Here is a 20,347-nt window from a genome sequence, read left to right on the forward strand (position 1 = left end):
CTATTATTACAAATGCTACTCCAATTTCGGACAATGAATGTAACTATTGTACTTTTCTGTAAGCATTACATAACGGTTAGGTACAGTATGGGAGCCTGATGCAAAACAAACAAGATGCTGACTTGTGATTGTTCTTGATTACCAACATCCAATGTGTTGATTACTAGCCTGTCTGGGTTTCCCTCCTGGTCCCCTTATCAGACAGCACAAGATTTCCCACAGCCCCTTACCACAGGAAATGAGGGTGTGGTGGATTTGGGAAGGGGTGCTATTGGCATCAGAATCCTCCAGAGTTGACAGAGGTACCACAACAGGATCTGTTGTCAACTCTACAGTTTTTTGTATAGACCCCAGCACTCACTGTGCAATCATTTGTAATTGGGCAAGAAAATGTAACTATGGTAAATCAGGAATTTTGTCAGACCATTGAGCAAAATGAGTTGAAAGGTGACAGACATCATGAACAGACCCAGGTGGAATGCAACATTGTATCTCACAATTCAGCCTTTTTTTCTTACAATTGTGAGTTTACATCTCGCAATTCAGACTTTGTTCTCAGAATTGCCTGATACAAACTTGCAATTCTGACTTTTTTCTCAGAATGCAATTCTGAAAAATAAACTCAAAATTTCTCAGAATTGAGTTTGTGTCTTGCAAATTGCGAGGTTATTAACTCGGAATTCTGAGAAATTAATTCAGATTTGCGTGATATAAACTCGCAATTGCATGTTATGAAGTCAGAATTGCGAGATTTGCTCACAATTCTGACTTTTTTCTCATAAAATATCTATGAAATATGTGTCAAAATGTAACAAAAAAACAAATGTCTACAGAGTTCTGCATTCCATGTGTGTATTTTTTTATTCAAACAATGATGAAGCACATTGTTTATGTGGGACCAAGTACAAAAATCATAATTACTTTTGTTTAACGTAAAATCATACTTTTACAATTCACAGGAAATGGAATTCCATCAACACATGCCGATGGTAAAATCTTTTAACACTGCCTAACTGAGAAGCCATCAGTGTTGAATGGGGCATTTTCAGTCAATACTTTCTTCACTGGCCGCTTCTGCATTCAAGAAGCAGATTCTAAAGTTCTAGTTGGAAAGCCTTTTACAAATACATTGTGAAATGTTGTAACTATAGTTGAATACACTTAGCATTTCTTTGAGTATGCTGGGGCCCCGGGATCCTGCTGACTGACTTGGTCCGGCATATGCACTGAAGTGGTCAAGCAGCTGTGGGATCCATGGGGTGATGAATCGGTGGACAGCTGCTGTCTTTGAAAGCAGGTCAACACAGATTCGCTTACACCAGCCTCAAACACACAACATATGAGCTTTGGGATGAGCTTGTTTTTTATGTAATGATAAATATGCAATACACGTTCTCAAATACCGGTGAGAGTATATTCTAAGAGTGCTGAATGGAAAAGATTGATCTATGATAAATCTTTCATTCCTATAACAGATCACTTCACAGTGATACCTGCTGCTTTCTTGAAGGGATTCCTGGTTATTAAGACTTGTATGGCTTAATATAATGTAAATGACACCCCTTACTGAAATATGTAGTAGAAAACCCATGAAAGATTTATGTTATTTAAAAAAATCCTATTTTTTATCATAACACAACTTGGAAAATAAAATACAATAGAAGACAATAGCGGCTACTGAAAGAGCTTACAGGTGGCGATGGATATAAGCATAGTTTTACACCAAATGTTGTACCATAGATTTTTTTTCACACAAGGAGTCCAAACGCCCCAGGATTTCCAGTGAAATCTTCACTGAGAAACTGCTTTTGAGCCTGCGGGGTCACGATAAGCATTGGCATGTTTACATCCTGCGAGAATGGCATTGAGCATTTCTTGTCTCTGCCATTTGTAAGCTCTTTCAGTAGCTGTTATCGACTAAAAGCCTCAAAGGCATCGGGGTTAAAGTGGAAAGAACAAAGACGTGGGTCTTTATGAAGTTTTATTTATCCACAGGCATCTTCCCATTCTTTTTTCCTCTTCTTATTGCTAGGAAAGCAGTGAAGACTTACATCGCTTTTCTTGTTGCCCTTCGACTGAAAATTGTACCCAAAAGCAGCACAATGAGGCATCAAATCAGTATTTTATTTTCCGAGTTGTGTTGCGGTATAAATAGCCACAGGTAGCGCCAGTAGTTCACAGAGTGCAACCGTTTTACATCATTGAAATAATAGCGCATCCCGTCATTATAGAATGAATAAATGAATGAATGAACTAAATAAGTAGTGAGGTAATTAAGGTACAATAATTAATGTTTCATTATGTTTCTAAATGCTGTTCAGAAAATAAATAAATAACCTATCTACACTTGAGGTCAAAAGTATACACCTTGCAGAACCTGAAAAACAAAAAAAAATATTTTACCAAAATAAAAGGGATCATACAAAATGCTTTTTATTTTTTATTTATTACTGACCTGAATAAGATATTTCTCATAAAACACATCTGCATATAGTCCACAAGAGAACACAATAGTTGAATTTATAAAAATGACCCCGTTCAAAAGTTTAGATAAACTTAATTCTTAATTGTTTTTACCTGAATGATCCATAGCTGTGTTTAGTGATGTTTGATCATGAGTCTCTTGTTTGTCCTGAACATGTAAACTGCCAGCTGTTCTTCAGAAAAATCCTTCAGGTCCCACAAATTCTTTGGTTTTTCAGCATTTTTGTGTATTTTATCCCTTTCCAACAATGACTGACTGTATGACTTCAAGATCCATCTTTTCACACTAAGGACAACTGAGGGACTCATATGCAACTATTACAGAAAGTTCACTCACTGATGCTTCAGAAGGACACACTATGCATTAAGACCCAGGGGTGTAAACTTTTGAACCGAATGAAGATTTTTTTTTTTTTTTTTTTTTGCAGCTTAATACTGCCCTTCAGAAGTTACTTAGAAGTTTCCTAAAAGATAAAATAAATTAAATTGACCCTGATTTTCAAATTCAAATTTCAAATTTCAAATTCATTCCTTCTGAAGCATCAGTAAGTGTTTGAATCTTCTGTAATAGTTGCATATGAGCCCCTTAGTTGTCCTCAGTGGATCACAAAATCATACAGTCATTGTGGAAAAGGTTCAAATACACAAAAATCCTGAAAATCAAAGAGTTTTGTGGGACCTGAAAGTTGTTGTTTTTTTTTCTCTCTCTGAAGAACAGTAGGCAGTTTAACTGTTCAGGATAAACAAGGGACTCATGAACAACTATCACTAAACTCGCACACACACACACACACACACACACACACACACACACACACACACATGTTTGTTTTTGTGAATTGTGGGGACATTCCATAGACGTAATGGTTTTTATACTGTACAAACGATATTTGCTATCACCCTACACCTTCCCTACACCTAAACCTAGCCCTCACAGGAGACTGTGCATATCTTTACATTCTCAAAAAAAAACGTATTCTGTATGATTTATAAGCCTTTTGAAAAGTGGGGACATGGGCAATGTCCTCATAAGTCACCCTCTCCTTGTAATACCTATGTCATACCCATGTTATTACACCAATTTGTGTCCTGATATGTCACAAAAACAAGGTACACACACACACACACACACACACACACACACACACACACACAAAGCTGTGGATCATTCAGGTAACAACACAGTAGAATGCAGAATCAAATGTATACTTTTGAATGGTGTCATTTTAATAAATCTATCATCTATCTATATAGAAATTTAAAATTTATCTACAAATTTAGATTTTTACTCTTCTCTTAACACAAAAAATATATGCCATCTACAGACTTGGAAATAAACAGGACTATTGGTATAGTACTCTTTGAAGATTAACAGTCCTTCTTCACTGTCAATAGCTATGTTTCCATCTTATGTGCATGGATGAAATGGAACAAACAAGATGTGCATAAATTCTAAAAATGCACAAAAAATATATGTTTTTTTTCTCAATTTTTCTCAATTTTTAATCAATAAACTACGACAAAAACACATTTGCCAAATAAACTTTTTAATGCACTTCAAAAAACTCAGGTGACTTTGCACAATTAGATGGCATAACTAGACTAAACTGCATGTCTTTGCACAGCATCTGAAATGTTGTTTTAGTCATTCTGAAATGCCTGAGCAAAATCATTTCATCAAAGTGGTTCAGTATGATTACCTTCCAGTACTGTCTTACACGACTGCTTTCCCAAACAGCAGGCATCCTCCTCCAAAAGCAAGACTGCATGACCGCATTTATTTCATTTTGTCCGCTCTAAGGCGCAAGTAATTAATTCTAAACAAAAAAGATCCACAGTGGCTACTTCTGCTACAGCAAATTACCTTTTTCTTGGTGATATGTGGTGCCAGGTTTAGTTACGATTTTGTTGTCTTCGCCTCACTGAATGGAACAGTGGAATATTTCCATTATGTTCGAAAGGTAAATTTGCAGCTTTGGATGAAAACATATCTATTGTTTGACAAACAGCAATCTGAACATTCTGCTAAATAACTTATTTTGCGCTTCACTGAAAAAAAAAGAAAAAAGAAAGAAAGTCATACAGGTTTGATGGTGAGAAAATAATGACAAAAATTCCCCAGTGACAAATTTAGGTGAAATAGGGACACTGAAAAAAACATGTCTAGTTTGTTTTGTAATAATAATCAATCAGTAGCAAATACAGACCACCTACACCATTGTTTTTCCCAAGAAAAGAAAAACGAAAATGATTTTTGTTAATGTTATTTTTTGCGTCTTCAGTGTGGGCAGAATTGTGACTTCTTGGCACAAAGCTACATTTTTTGAGTTTTCTTTAGGAAGTTTAGGCACCTCTACTCTGAGCATTATTTCTGAGATATTTGTCTCTGTGACAAACACACAGGAATGTTTAAATTGTATCTCTTTCTTTTCTGCATGCATTCCTTCAGGAAGGATACAATAAATCAGAGGCAATCCAGTCTACTGGGAGATGCATGAAGCGTGATATAGGAGAACCGCTCATTTAGACATACCATTCCCACACAGTGAACCAGTGCTGGGTTATGTCACATTCACCCAACCAATCTGATGTTATGGCTCTGATTCTCCTCAACTAAAGTCTGAACTCTTTTACCAGCAAATCTAGACTATTGATAGAGCAAATGTAATAGATGATTTATTTTTTTAAAACAAACCCCCTAAACTTCATGTTATAAGAAAGTCCTGAGTATCTAATCTTCATACTTTATTCTTTTTACATCCTCTTTGCAAAGTATGAGTACAATGTTATCAGAGGGAGGAATGTGTGTTCATTAAGCCAAGATCATGAGATGCCTGTGGTGCTGTGGTATACAACAATCAACACTAGAGGAATGAGATGTGATTTACTAAGGAGGTCAGGAAACCCTGAGACCTTTGCATGAGTGGAGTTCTGGGTATGAAACAGGAGAATCCTTTTAAAGAGACTACTGGTTAATGATTCAATGACCCACAGTGTCTGCACTGTGGGTCTCTACTGGTTAAAAGCTGCCATCATCCCATTAGGTTCCAAAATATGCCAGTTACTTTCAGGATTTGCTCACATCATGATCTGATTTATGCATTTGTTGTGGCAAAAGCCTTTAAATGTATCTTTAAAAGACTTAAAAAGTCATAAATGGATCTATAAGAGGCCTCTAAGGTTATAAATCTACATAGACGTTCTAAAAAGCATCACTGTTACAGCATTACTACCAATAGTGTAGTTTATTACTAGAGCTAAATATCGGGCACTTAACTGCATGTTATTTACAATTAAATACAAACTTTTATAGTTTTAATGTATATGCAATTTATGCAGTTAGTTGAACTTAGGACTTTTTTTGTAAATATGTCTCTTGTCTTTAAAATATATTGGTATAGTAAAATAGTATAGTAAAATGTGCTTTAATATATGTAAATATAGTTGTAACCACACATTTGAAATGACTGATTATGTTTGAGTTCTTTTAGAGCATGTTTGCCCAAAAGTACAATAAAGAGTTAGTTGTGATTACATGGTTATTTATGTAATTGAAGGGTTGAGCAAATAGACAGAGTCATTTAGGTTATAATTTTAAGTGAATTTGCTTGAAATTAGTTTTAGTGTAATTATTGTTTTGTTTTTTTGTTTTTTATAATCCAGGGGCATATTTGCATATGACCTAGTATGGCATAGTCTAGCATTGAGAGTTCAGACAAAACATCATGATGATGCTTTTTAAAGATAATCCAAAAAATTTTAGGAGAACAGATGTAAACATTTTTTACAAAGTCATGTATACATTTATGTATTATTGCAAAAGTAATTCTTAATAATTTTCTCTGTGTGGAGTGTGCACAGTCGTTGTTTATTGGATCAGTTATCACACGTCTTTTTGATTGGGGTAAGATATATGTTTTTGTATTTAATGCTGTCCACTGTGAACTTCCCTAATCACTTCCCTTTGGGAAAATCCTCAGTACCATTTTGTACCATTCTGAAGTGCGTTCCACTTCGACAACATGTTCTCACTCCCCGGGACCCCTTGCCGTCGTTATTTGATGCTCAGGGTACCCCCGTTAGCATAATTTTTGGACATGCAGGGTCCTCCATTGCTTTAAGTTGTTTTCATTATGCGTCACATTTAATGGTTTGCATGTATTTGCAAAATAGAATCATTTTATATGAATGTATGCTTTCATAGATATTTTGGGGCACTTAACCCCACCCCTACCCCTACCCTAAACATACTCACTGCTGAACAATATAAAACAAACAACAGGCAAATAAAAGTACAGTTACAGGTATTTATTGAAAAAACTCACCATAAAGCCAGTATTAAAGTATTACAAGTATTACAGTAAATCATACGTTTTTATTTGCTGAAAATGATCTTGTCCCCACATATTTCACATTCAAAAAGATACTCCCGAACTTGTTTAGCATGACATAATTGGTCACGAGACATACAAGATCCAATGGCATTTTTACAACCAAAGCTGACGTAATGCTTCTTCAGGCAGCAATTTTTGAATTTGTGTATAGATTGCACACAGGATGAACTTTACAGTAGATAGAAATCAATCCTTTTGTCTCAAAATACTTTTTTAAATAAATTGTGACTGTAGTTGTATTTGCCTGTTATATCCTGGGCTTTATGCTGACAAATGGTTAGGTTTAATGCTTTGTTGGGTTGGGTTGCATGTTCATAAATGTGTAAATAGTGTAATGTATTTTTTTTTTTTTTTTTTTGGACTGTTTACATTGAGAGAAAAAATCACACACCCCAACATATATGCAATAATGGCAAAATTATTACCCGGTATGTAATTTAATTATGACAATAAAATTCCCAATGCCTTTTGCATCGCATTATTTATCCATGTCATTTAGATCACTGGTTTTTACTGTAGGCTGAAAAGGTAAATTGGCCAATTTGGATTTGGATTGCATTTTGATGGTTTCATACTCTCAGCTGCCAATAATTGATACAAATCTCCATTCTAAGTGAATGTTTGTCATATAATCTGGGTCATATGATTATATTGCATAGTTGTTGTTTTTTTTTTTTTTCATGGTTTTCAATGTTAAAGGTATGTCTCAACATTTGAAGCGGATCAAAACCTTTTATCAAAGTTGGCTTAAACCAAAACAATAGCCGTTCTTGTCTTAGGACAACTTTGATGAACTTTTCTGATCCACTTTAAATGTTGACTACTGTCAGGTGGGATTGGGACTTAGGCTTTATGCCAGTCTTTATCTGCATCAGGGCCCTTGGAAATAAGTAATCAAACTAAATAATTTTCTTCATTTTGAATTCATTTGTAGTTATTTGGGTTTACTGCTCACAAAATAATTCTTTTGTTTAGACTACTTCTATGTTATTTTTCCAACTTGAATTTGTGAAAAATGCCCGATTTGAAGGCAGCATTAGTCTATATGTTTTTTTGTTTGTTTTTGTTTTTGTTTTCATTTTTTCATCCAACAGGCAAAAAATCATAAGACTGAATACTTGTCTACTTACTTGTCTTTAACAAGATATGTGAGTTATCATTGTCGAATTATTTGAACTCACTCAAAATGTACAATTAGCTGAGTTTTCACTTTATTCTAATGAAAATATTATAGGCTTTTAAGAGTGTTTTAATATTGATTTTCTTCCGTTTTAATGTTTTAAAATCATATGCCCCTGCTTGTTACTTTACTGACAACATTGTTAGGTACAAAAAATAAATGTCTTTATTTAGGAAGTGAGAAACTTGCTTGCGCCATGCTCTACTACTCAGCTCTCAAAGTTCAGGGTGTGTTAACCACTGAATTACCATATAATACAAACAATAATTAAAGTGTTTGAGTGCCTTCATATTTTTTTGTTTCTCTTAGGAAACAATGTTTATGTATGTTGTGTATTTAATACACTGTTCTTCATTTACATATGTAGGAGGATACAGTGCAGCAGGGGTGTGACCATCCCCACCTTAATGATCTCTCTTGCCATTGGTCTTCCAAAACCTGCAGCCAATTCAAAACCACATGCCACTTTCTGCACTCCCCCCACAAGCCACAGACAGCGTGAACTGTGCAAGGGGTAGAATCAAGAGGGAGAAGCAACCAGAGAGGAAGAACAGCAAAGACAGAGAAGGTGTAAGGCATGCCAGCATACGCCACCAACATGAGGCTCAAGTTTCCCATTCTGGCCTTAATACTGGAAGCCGTGACCATTGTCCTCTATGCTCTCCTTGTGGTATATGACACCGGTGATGCTCACGGACATGATGGGAGTCATGCAGAATCGAATACATCTCATTCAAGCAGCCCAATGACCCTTTATCCCAGTAAGTATCCAACTGTCAGATTAATGTGTGTTGTAGATTTGTCTATACATAAGGTCTTGTTTTGACATCCAAACTGATTGGGTTAATCAAGTCTAAAATTGTATTTAAATCTTATTTTATTGGCTCAACCTGAACACATTATGTTATCAGGAACTTCTAAGTGTCAGATCAGGTGGATGTAGCTTTTGGTCATTGTTATAACGTCTGGATGATTTCCAAATGAATTCATCTTCTTTAAGGCTGATATTTACTCTAGTCAACTTTGCTACTGAGTTTCATGGTGCTCCTCACTCATCAGTGGTCACTGACTGAGGGGTTTGTTTCTGAGAAATGTTTGGCGGCAATATTTCACTAATGTTCATTCAGCACGCAAGTCCCTAAAAATACTCCCTCGGGAGAGGAAGCAATGCCATGGGCTCTTGCACTCTGCCAGAGAAAGACAAAGAGGAGAGGGTGATGAAAGTCAGCTTCGGTTATTTATCTATTGATAAATTGGAATATTTTTAACAAGACACACTGTAGGCTGAAAGAGGTAAATTGGCCAATTTGGATTGCATTTTGATCGGTTCACACTCTGAGCTGCCAATAATTGTTACAAATCTCCATTGGTTGTCATATAATGTGGGTCATATGTTTATATTGCATAGTTTTTTTCATGGTTTTCAATGTTAAGGGTATGTCTACAGTAGTCAACATTTGAAGTGGATCAAAAAAGTTCATCTAAGTTGTCCTAAGACAAGAACGGGTATTGTTTTGGTTTTAGGACAACTTTAATGAAAGGTTTTGATCAACTTCAAAGGCTGACTACTGTAGACATACCCTTAACATTAAAAACCGTAAAAACTATGCAATATAAACATATGACCCACATTCTATGACAAACATTCACTTGAAATGGAGATTTGTAACAATTATTGGCAGTTCAGAGTGTGAAGCTATCAAAATGCAATCCAATGAAATCCAAATTGGCCAATTTACCTTTTTCAGCCTACAGTGTGTCTTGTTAATAATATGTTGGCATTTTGTAGATCTCTATTAAATGACAGAAGAATTTGAACCAAAATACTGATTGGATGCACATAACAACTAAAGACATGGTAAACAGTCTGTTTATTTTGGGTCGTGGCCCACCAGTTGAAAACCACTGATCTGCAGAATCTATTATAAATGGAATTATTCATTCAACATTGTAGGTTACTTTGAGACAATTTAAACTTCAATTGCATTCCTTTAATTTTCTCTACATGCTTTGCTCATTTGTTGAGATGACATGCATTGGTTGTAAATACCCTTATTTCCTTTTATCTTCAAATTGCACTTGTGGTTTTTTGCTTGGACTGAATCCAACTCTGGGGTGTGGAGAGTATGAACATGCAAGATAGACTCAGTGTCACATGGCTCCTCAAAGTTTCCATTCAACCCTTCAAAATTTGTAATCTTATTTTATTACAGTTACAAATATGTTAAACTTTACTGGTAATGTAATTGGATGCGTTGTCTAGGGCTTGACAAGAACTGTCGTTTGTTTGTTAACTGTAGTTGTAACTTTATTTGTGGTTGTCATCACTCAACATTCTTAGTAACTGAAGTTTGCCATTTTTGAAGTGCTGGGCAAACAGTGTGACCTCTATAAACAATTAAAATAGTAAGTGAAAATAAAATAAATATAAAAAGCATATGTGTTTGTAGACTGGGAAAATTATAGGCATCTGTCACTTTGGTACATACATGCAAAGCATTCCATAAATAAGTGAGAACAGCTTCAAAGAAAATAAAATAAAGGGCGCTTTAATTTGGGCAACATATAGATATGTTATGTCAATGCACTCTAAATTAGTGCTGACAGAATGTAATTAAGTTGCTGAACATTTTCAAAGAAAGGAAACTTTCCACCCATTAGGAAAATGGGGCCTTTGAGATTTTATCAGCTAATCTGTTGCATGTGGGAACTACGAAAACTATCACTGGGAAAATTATTCTGTTTGTTGTAGCAGCCAACAGTTCGGAAAATGGATTGTGCACCTTTACTCAGCCGGCAAAATTATCTGTAGTCACTATGATGTTTTTCCAAAGTTTGCATACATATAGCCAGTGAAAAGTCCTTTAGCCAACGCTATCATTGTAAATATGTATTGCTCAAGATCAACAGAAAGATCAGAGGAAAATACTTGGTTCATGCAGCGGCTGATAAGAGTTGATAACCTCTCTTTCAGCTGCATCAGAGGCCCACCTAAATGTTTTTGAGAGGTTTTCAGCAAGACCACATTTTATTACTTAACCATCAAAGATTACACTCTTTAAAATAAAGGTGCTTTAAAAGGTTCTTCACAGTGAGGCCAGAGCAGAAGCATTTTTGGTTCCACAAAGACCCATTCAGTCAAAGGTTTTTTAAAGAACCATCTCTTACCTTTTTATAATCTGAAGAACCTTCTTTCACCACAAAGAGCCTTTTGTGAAACAGAAAGGTTCTTCAGATGTTAAAGGTTCTTTTCGGAACCATTTAAACAAAAAAGATTCTTCTATGGCATCGTGAAGCATCTTTATTTTTTAGTGTAGTGGCAACGTAAACGATTCCTTGAAGACAGAGTAAGAACACTAGCGTTGTACCACGGGAAGTTAGAAGGATGGGAAGGGCTGTAATGATATAACAAAACTAGATTCTATCACATTTTTGGGTATTCCTCAGTGAAATGTTTTCCACAAAACATCAAAAATGACCACTGAGAATTGAGTGTATGTGGTAATAGATCACATTCAATTGTTTGTTTGTTTTTAGATGCTTTGCGTAGCAAGATAAGACTGAAATTTGCGGATTTTTAATCATCGCATATTTATCTGAAGTTTTCCTGTTTAGTCTCTTTCTTACAGTATCACCATAGTGGTTCTTTGTGTACAGTCTGCTGGCAGGATGGAGTATTTTATTTAAAAAATAGGATATGATTGTTAATAAAGACAGCAAGCTATAAAAAATATATAGCAAGCTATAAAAAATATTCAGCAGGGAAAGAAAATTCTGTTTAGTTTGAGTCCTGATCAAAGTTCCTCAACACTAAGCTTAGTTGGTAGTACTCAAGAGGTCATTGGTTATCTTGATGAGCTCAGCAGATGTCAGACCATGAGCACTATGATTGATGACTATTTGGGTTTGTTGCTGGCAAGTTTAGATTTCATGTGGATTATTGAATGGGTGGAGGGTTTCAGAGGCATTCCGAGGAAGCCTGAATGTTCGCCCTATTCAAAGCTTGGTGCCACACCTTTTGGAGGTTCATGCTTCTTAGCTCAACTTGTCTCTCTTGGGACTGACAAAGGCCGTTTTAAACTTCCTGACAATCGTTAATGTGTCAGATTATTATCAGCAAGCACAATGATATTGTAGTCTAAAAACAGGCATTGCTGATGAATCAGGTGTTCTGAACTGTATCCTATCTCTGTGTCCAGGGATGTTGACTGTACAGCTTCCTGAGTTGGACAGTCTAGAACTCATTTCCTCTTTGCAGGAATGATAGGCAAAGGCCAGCTGTATTGGAAAAATGTGTTGTTAAGACAATCAATGTGCACATTCAGTTATTGTGAAGTTCTAGAATTGTTATACATGTTTGCATTTCCATTCATCCATCAGTGTCTTGGCAGGGAAACACTCTGGATACATTCATTCATAATGCAGCAGTGTAATGCATCATAGCAAATTAGATTATTAATCCATAAATTAAAGTTATTTAATTTCTGACATGGTTTCCATCCCTGGTGGTGAGTATAATTTATGAAAACAAATTACTTCAGGTTGCTGCAAATCACTTGGTATGCGGCATTACATCTATTCTAAAAGTTTCACTGCATGTGTATTGCCTTGTTGCCACATTCAGAAACTAAGAAAGCAACAGAAATGTCTTATAGTTTGTCACGTTGCAGCCGGTTAGAGCACTGAAAAGGCTGGATAGCTTTAAATGTGACTGATCCTGGAATAAGTATATGTTGACACTCATCAGAGTCATGTGAAGTGAATAAAATTAACAGGGTCACTAGAGGCAACTTCTTAACCTGTCATTCACAGACTAATAGAAGAGCACACAAGAGCATCAGCGACGGAAAGAACCTGGTTATTAAATTGTTCTGGCAATTTTGCAGGAATTACTCTAAAACAGATATTGTATGTGGAGCAGAAATGTATAAATGTGTTGCTGTTTAAAATGAACAGTTCATCCTGAAAAGAAAATTCTGTAATTTACTTACCTTTATGTTAAGGATTCTAGTATTGTTTCCTGTGGAACACATACAATGCCTGTTAAGATTATACAAAGGACAAAAAACATCACAAGAGCCAACACATTATAAAAGTAGTCCACCTGTACAATATGTTTGTAATAATGTTTGACGATATGTGTGATGAACATCCATAAATGTATATTTCTATTGACTGAACAGTGACCTGTTCACACTGCAGATAAACTAAATTCTAAAACTAATTCAGGATTCAGGTGTGGAGAAACAGCTTTTTTTCATAAACTCTTTATCCATGTGTCCAGTGTTTCAGGATGTACACGTGATGATCTTCATTGGCTTTGGTTTCTTGATGACCTTCCTGAAGAGATATGGCTTCAGCAGTGTGGGGATCAACCTGTTGCTGGCTGCCTTTGGCTTGCAGTGGGGTCTTCTCCTCCAAAACATCTGGCATATGCACAATGGAAAAATAACAGTCAGCATTGAAAAGTAAACTCAGCTTTTTGGTTAAACTGATCATCAAATCATCATCTATCAAAACAGTTACATTTTAGATGTTCTGTTGTCTTTAAGTAAATATGCCTATGGGTAAAACTTTTCATCTGTCACATATTTCCTTCTTTACAGAATGATCAATGCTGACTTCAGTACTGCGACTGTTTTGATCTCATTTGGAGCTGTTCTGGGAAAAACCAGCCCTGTCCAGCTTCTCATCATGACCCTCCTGGAGATCACTGTCTTCTGCATCAATGAGCATTTGGTTGTGGGAGTCCTTGGGGTTTGTACAGACTTGTTAGTTCATATACTTAAATCAGTGCATAGACTGCAATCATAATTTGTTTTAATATTCTGGGGGAATCATTGTGTATCCACTTCTATCCCTATGTGATCATTAACTTGATTTGCACTATATCAATCGTAGTGTAGGTTTAAACATTATGTATAATTTTAATACTACTGTTAATTAGGTTGAAGGTTTCTTAATATTTGTAGCAGAGTCTCGTGAAATTTCATGCTATCTGAGGTCATGCAAGGAACTCCTTTTTACAAAAGGAAGCTGGGTCAAAGATGAAGGAAAAGCAGTTTAGGCAAGTTTTCTGTCTCCTTCCTAAAGTTGGCCGGATAAACTTAATGAACACACCCAGTGTTCCAATAACAACTTAAATGCAGTTTCCAAAGAAACTTCTTCGTCTTGAAGAAGATACAGTGCCTGTATTACCTGGGGATAAGGAAATACAATTAGGCCTTTTAGTATCTTGATTGACTCACAACAGTTCTTGTCTAAGGAACTAACAGGTCTGACATTAAACATTGATGGCATCTTAAGGAAATAAATCTTATCTTAAAGCAGCAGTCAAACATAATTACATACAAAAAAATCTTTCATCTGGTATTCATAAACATTCTTGTCTTCTAACAGGTTTCTGATGTTGGTGCCTCCATGACCATTCATGCTTTTGGGGCTTACTTTGGGTTAGCTGTCGCTCGAGTTCTTTATCGCCCTGGTCTTCGGAACGGCCATGAGAATGAAGGCTCAGTCTACCACTCAGACTTGTTTGCAATGATTGGTATGTGTAGACCTTTCAGTCAGCTATAAAACAGATATTTGTCCTTTATGGCGCTTTTCCACTGCACAGTACCAGCTCGCCTCAGCTCGCCTCGGCTCGACTCGAATCGGCTCTGTTTGGTTTTCCACTGTGTAAAAGTTGTACCTGTACCGGCTTCCAGGTACTTTTTTTCGTACCACCTCCAGCGAGGTTCCAAGCGAGCTGAGGCGATACTAAAATGTGACATGAAAACACAGCAGACTGCTGATTGGTCAGAGAGAATCGTCACTATTCACTGCGTCATCATTGCACGCGCCAGCAATAGTATCCAGAATAACCCCGCCATTTAAAAAAAAATTTGGCCAGAGATTGCGTGACATATCCAATCCATTACATATTATGGCAACTCGGAAGAATACGCCGTGGTCAAACGAGGAGGTGCAGACAGCGGGTGTGTGTCGTGTAGAAGATTACATCACGGCAGTTTCTTGCAGCATCGCTATGACAACCAGGTACTATTGTGGAGGTACAGGAACAACTTTTACACAGTGGAAAACCAAACAGAGCTGAGTCGAGCCGAGTCGAGCCGAGGCGAGCCGAGGCGGGCTGGTACTGTGTAGTGGAAAAGCGCCATTATTGCACTCTGTAATCAGAGTGACTAACCAGATCTGCTAACATGGGACTTGCCCACAAATTTCTCCTGGAGCTTCTATATATAATGTTATCATATGTATGCAAGACTTTCAGTAGTATTGTAGTACTACCTACAGTGCATCCAGAAAGTATTTACAATGCTTCACTTTTTCCACATTTTGTTATGTTACAGCCTTATTTTCAAAATGGAATAAATTAATTGTTTTCCTTAAAATTCTAAAATATTTGAGTATGATGCTACAAGCTTGGCACACCTTTTTTTGGGCAGTTAACCCCATTCTTCTTTGCAGTACCTCTCAAGCTCCATCAGGTTGGATGAGGAGCTTCACTCAAGCACATTCACAGAGTTTTCCTATAGCCACTCCTTTGTTATCTTGGCTGTGTGCTTAGGGTCGTTGTCCTGTTAAAAGATGAACCATCACCTCAGTCTGAGCTCCAGAGCACTCTGGAGCAGATTTTCATTAAAGATAAATGCTGCATTCGTCTTTCCCTCGATCCTGAATAGTCTCTAGAAAAATATCCACACAGCATGCTGCTTCCACCACCATGCTTCACTGGTGATGGTATTGGCCAGGTAAGGAGTGGTGGCTGGTTTCCTTCATCAATGACGCTTGGCATTAGGTCAAGCACTTCAATCTTTGTATCAAACAAGATAATTTTGTTTCTCACTGTATGAGAGTCTTTCAGGTGTCTTTTGGCAAACTCCAGAGGGGCTTTCATGTGCCTTTTACTGAGGAGTAGCTTCTGTGTTGTCACTCTACCATACAGGCCTTATTGGTGGAGTGCTGCAGAGATCGTTGTTCTTCTAGAACAACGATCTCTGCAGAAAAATGCTGGAGATCTTTCAGTGACCACTGGGTTCTTGGTCACCTCCCTGACTAAGGCCCTTCTCTTCTGATTGCTCCAATCAAGTTGTAGAAACATCTCAAGGATGATCAGTGGAAACAGGATGCACCTGAGCTATTTTTTTTTTTTATAAATTTGCAAAGATGTCAAACAAACATCTTTCACATTGTCATTATGGGGTATTGTTTGTAGAATTTGGAGGGAAATAATGAACTAAATCCATTTTGGAATAAGGCTGTAACGTAACAAAACGTGGAAAAGGTGAAATGCCTAAGTGAATACTTTCCGGATGCACTGTATGCTGTTTTTAACAGGCAGCTGAGAAGAATTGATACACAGTTTGTTTAGAATGTTGTACTGGTGTGTCTTGGTATTGTGTCTTTAGGTACTTCTAAACATTCACCATTCCACTTTTCTTGTCTGTAGGCACAGTCTACCTGTGGATGTTTTGGCCAAGCTTTAATTCTGCTATTGCTGAGCCTGGTGATGCTCAGCTAAGGGCTGTTATCAACACCTATTTCTCTTTAGCTGCTTGCGCTCTCGCTGCCTACGCTACCTCCAGTCTGGTGGAGAAGAAGGGTAAACTTGACATGGTGGGTCATGCCAGTTTCTTGTTATTCTACCAGATCTCAATTTTTAGCAGTCTGCGATCTTTATGACTTATGCCTATTGTGTTTTGTGTCATACCATAGGTTCACATTCAGAACGCCACACTGGCCGGAGGTGTTGCTGTGGGTACCTGCGCTGACATGGACATCCAGCCATTTGGAGCAATGTTGATCGGAATCACTGCTGGCATTATCTCCACCGTTGGATTTAAGTTCCTCTCTGTAAGAATTCTTTCATATCCCAGTGACTCTAATATATTAGCAATCAATCACATATTAATCCATCATCTTTTCTTTTTTCTTTTTTGGTCTCCTCAGCCTGTTCTCGCCTCCAAACTTGGAATCCAAGACACCTGTGGTGTGCATAACCTCCACGGCATGCCAGGAATCCTAGGAGGCCTTGCTGGCATTGTGGCTGCAGCACTAGGAAAGAAAGAAAGGTTCCATGGCATTTCTTTACATTGTGTCTTTAGATTTGTGCTATTATAAGTACACTCTTAAATGTAAAGGTGCTTCATGATGCCATAGAAGAACCTTTTTGTCTAAATGGTTCCATAAAGAGCCTTTAACATGTGAAGAACCTTTCTGTTTCACAAATGTTTTGTTTTTTTGTGGCGAAAGAAGGTTCTTCAGATTATAAAAAGGCAATAAAAAGGTGGTTCTTCACAGCACCTTTGACTGAATGGTTCTTTGTGGAACTAAAAATGGTTCCTCTTTGGTATCGCTGTGAAGAACCTTTTAAAGCACCTTTATTTTTAAGAGCATATTGCAACAATTAATATCTCTGTGCTTGTTTATCCCAGTGTTTCAGCAGCTTATCAGGCATGTGGTTTGGCGTCTTCTCTTGGGTTTGCTTTGGTGGGTGGATTGATCACAGGTGGGTACTAATACAAGCAAGATGTAGTCACATGCATTTTAAACTAAATTACAGACATACTTATTGTCAAAGACTCACTTAGCATTGCTTTATTAATTTACAAAAGTAAAACATTTTTCATACCTTCTCCAGGTCTGATAATGAAGATTCCATTCTTGGGGCAGCCACCTGATCAAAACTGCTTCGATGACTCAATCTTCTGGGAGGTATGTCAGAAAGGTTGATATGTTAATGCAGTTTTGTAATGCAAGGGCATGGTCTTAACTGTTCTTAATGCTTTGGAAAATGTCTCACAGCTAATAAGAGTTGATGCTTTTGATATGCAGGTACCTGAGGAAGAAGAGGAAACTGAGGAGCGCTTGACTCATGGCGATTATTCCAAAAACAAAGCAGAGGCTTGAAGCTCTGCTTCAAACCAGCTCACTTCACAAATCTAGAGACCCGGTCCAATAAGCACTCAGGGGCTGTTTAACCTCAGCATCTACTCCACTTCTACAGTGAACTCACTATATGACATGTCATGTATTATTTTGTAATGGGTGGTTTTCTAAATACATGTAGCTACATTTTAAAAACTCCCGCAACTCATATTATGACACTGATGTTGTCTCTCAAACCTTCTAAAATTAGGCATTATATAATGAAATGTAAGATGGTTAAAAGTAATTACCAAAAAGTTACTTAGCTAACTCAAAGTGTGGGTCAGTTATTGTTGTCATGTGCTGAACTACACATAACTGATTAAATAGTTGCTCACTGTAACGTGCCAAAAATCTGAGCCAATGTGACATCTTTTGCTTAAGTGTCTCTTATCAAACGTCACATCTTTTGCTTAAGTGTCTCTTATCAAAGTAGTTTTGAATAAGCTTTATTATTTTTTTACAGACCCAACATTTATCATCACTCAATATTTTGCTCTTTTAATGTGTTTTAGTCCACATTCAAAGAGAGATCCTTCAACAATTAGAGTTGCTTATTGTTGTGATCAGTAACAACCCTGTATGACGTGACATATGAAGTATTTTAAGCTATTGTATCCTAAAGAACTAACAAATATATTGTTGTACTTTTATATTTTCACACAATTTATAATACTTTAAAATATGAACTCAGGCAAATACAGTGGCCTCAAAAAGCAATTAAAAATGTACAGAATAAGTAGCATTTAATTTTTTTTTTTATAAAATATCAAAAATAAAATTTTGGCATGTATTTAATAGAAAGATAATAAGTAACAACACTTTTCCAGTTTGTTAGAATAATATTAGTGGAACGTGTTCATAGTTTGTGATTTTCTCCAGGTGTTGTTACTCAACTAGGGTACCTCTGTGAACTCGAGGAGCACTAACTTCATACCTCCACTAATGGACCCTGGGACCAACTGGTTAAAATTAATAATAACAAAGAAATGAAGATAATTCTGAGGGGGAAAAGTGTCCAAATGCATTTTGGGGCCACTGTACATTTACATCTTTTAAACTGCATCTTTTTGTCAGGATTATTGTAAAACTCTGAAGTCATACAATAGCCTTACATAAAAGCTCTTACATTGCTTGAACGTTCAGCTCGTAGTACAAATAAGCAGACGTGATCGGATAGTCACTGCTTGCTCTTGGTAAGACTTGTAAATGCCATGTTGTTTTAATGATAAAGAGGATATAATCCTTGCAAATGGTCTTATGGCAAGCTGACTCACTGATTCAATTTTTTGTGTTTCTGAATGTATGTGTTCGCATATGCCTCACTCTAAACCTCATCACTTAATTGTATTTGAAATGTCTGCGAATGTATTAAACTTGTACTGTCATTTATAAAACCAGCTGTCTGAATTATTTTTTGTTATAATGATACTGAGGGCTTTTATTTTAATATGTAATGTGTGAGTATAATATATTTTTTAATATATATACAGTCAAGCCCAAAATTATTCATACCCCTGGCAAATTCTGACTTAAAGTTACTTTTATTCAACCAGCAAGTTCTCCCAGAAGATAATAAGATGATGTACAACAGACATCATTGTGGAAAAAAAATATTACTTTTATCTTTTATTTACACTTGTACAAAAAGTGGCATGTCTAAAATTATTCATACCCTTCTTAATAATCAATAGAAAAGCCTTTATTGGCTATTGTTTCAGGTTGGAGGGTCTCCCTGCCATCACCCTGATCTTTAGCTCTCTCCACAGATTCTCAATTGGATTTAAGTCAGGACTCTGGTTGGGCCACTGCAAAACGTTAATGTTTTTGTCTGCTAACCATTGCTTCACCACTTTTGCTGTGTGTTTTGGGTCGTTGTTGTGCTGAAATGTCCACTGGTGCCCAAGGCCAAGTTTCTCTGCAGACTGCCTGATGTTTTTGTTGAGAATTTTGATGTATTCCTCCTTATTCATGGTGCTATTTATTGTGATTAGGTTCCCTGGTCCACCGGCTGAAAAACACCCCAAAACATTAGGTTCCCACCACCATGTTTGACAGTGGGGATGGTGTTCTTAGGGTTGAAGGCTTCTCCTTTTTTTGCCAAATGAAGGCTACATCATTGTGGCCAAACAATTCAATTTTAGTTTCATCTGACCATAAAACAGAAGACCAGATGTCTTCCAAAGACCAGACTTCTTTGTCCAGAGGAGCATTTGCAAAGGCCAAGCGGGCTTTTGTGTGCCTTATCTGAAGAAGTGGTGTCCTCCTTGGTCTGCACCTGTGGAACTCAGAAGTGTGCAGTGTCCATTGGACTGTCTGCCTTGAGATGTTGTCACCAGCAGAGCCCAGATTCATCAGG

The 20,347-nt window shown here is 36.8% G+C and overlaps 1 protein-coding gene across 2 annotated transcripts; it reads left to right on the forward strand.

Moving 5' to 3' along the window:
• The first annotated feature begins 8,557 nt into the window (after positions 1-8,557).
• On the forward strand, positions 8,558-19,367 carry rhag (Rh associated glycoprotein). Of its 2 annotated transcripts, XR_012338219.1 has the most exons (11): positions 8,558-8,819; positions 13,343-13,526; positions 13,665-13,815; positions 14,458-14,605; positions 16,511-16,677; positions 16,777-16,914; positions 17,011-17,132; positions 17,496-17,569; positions 17,702-17,775; positions 17,896-18,387; positions 18,422-19,367. XR_012338219.1 is itself a non-coding variant. In XM_073817125.1 (10 exons), the coding sequence occupies exons 1-10, from the start codon at positions 8,636-8,638 to the stop codon at positions 17,968-17,970; spliced, it is 1,317 nt and encodes a 438-aa protein (XP_073673226.1). In that variant the 5' UTR covers positions 8,558-8,635; the 3' UTR covers positions 17,971-19,367. The 2 variants fall into 2 exon arrangements, 1 of the variants encoding a protein (XP_073673226.1); XM_073817125.1 differs by having other exon boundaries at positions 17,896-19,367.
• The last annotated feature ends 980 nt before the right edge of the window (positions 19,368-20,347 follow it).

This window comes from Garra rufa, chromosome 13, assembly GCF_049309525.1.
Source record: "Garra rufa chromosome 13, GarRuf1.0, whole genome shotgun sequence".
In the NCBI taxonomy this organism is placed as follows: Eukaryota; Metazoa; Chordata; class Actinopteri; order Cypriniformes; family Cyprinidae; genus Garra; species Garra rufa.

What these genes read in the sequence shown, in the direction of transcription:
- rhag (XM_073817125.1), top strand. Translation starts at nt 8,636, where the DNA reads ATGCCAGCATACGCCACCAACATGAGGCTCAAGTTTCCCATTCTGGCC. An exon ending in TGGTTGTGGGAGTCCTTGGG is followed by an intron (nt 13,816 to 14,457) that starts GTTTGTACAGAC and finishes GTCTTCTAACAG; the next exon opens with GTTTCTGATGTTGGTGCCTC. An exon ending in GGTGGGTGGATTGATCACAG is followed by an intron (nt 17,570 to 17,701) that starts GTGGGTACTAAT and finishes TACCTTCTCCAG; the next exon opens with GTCTGATAATGAAGATTCCA.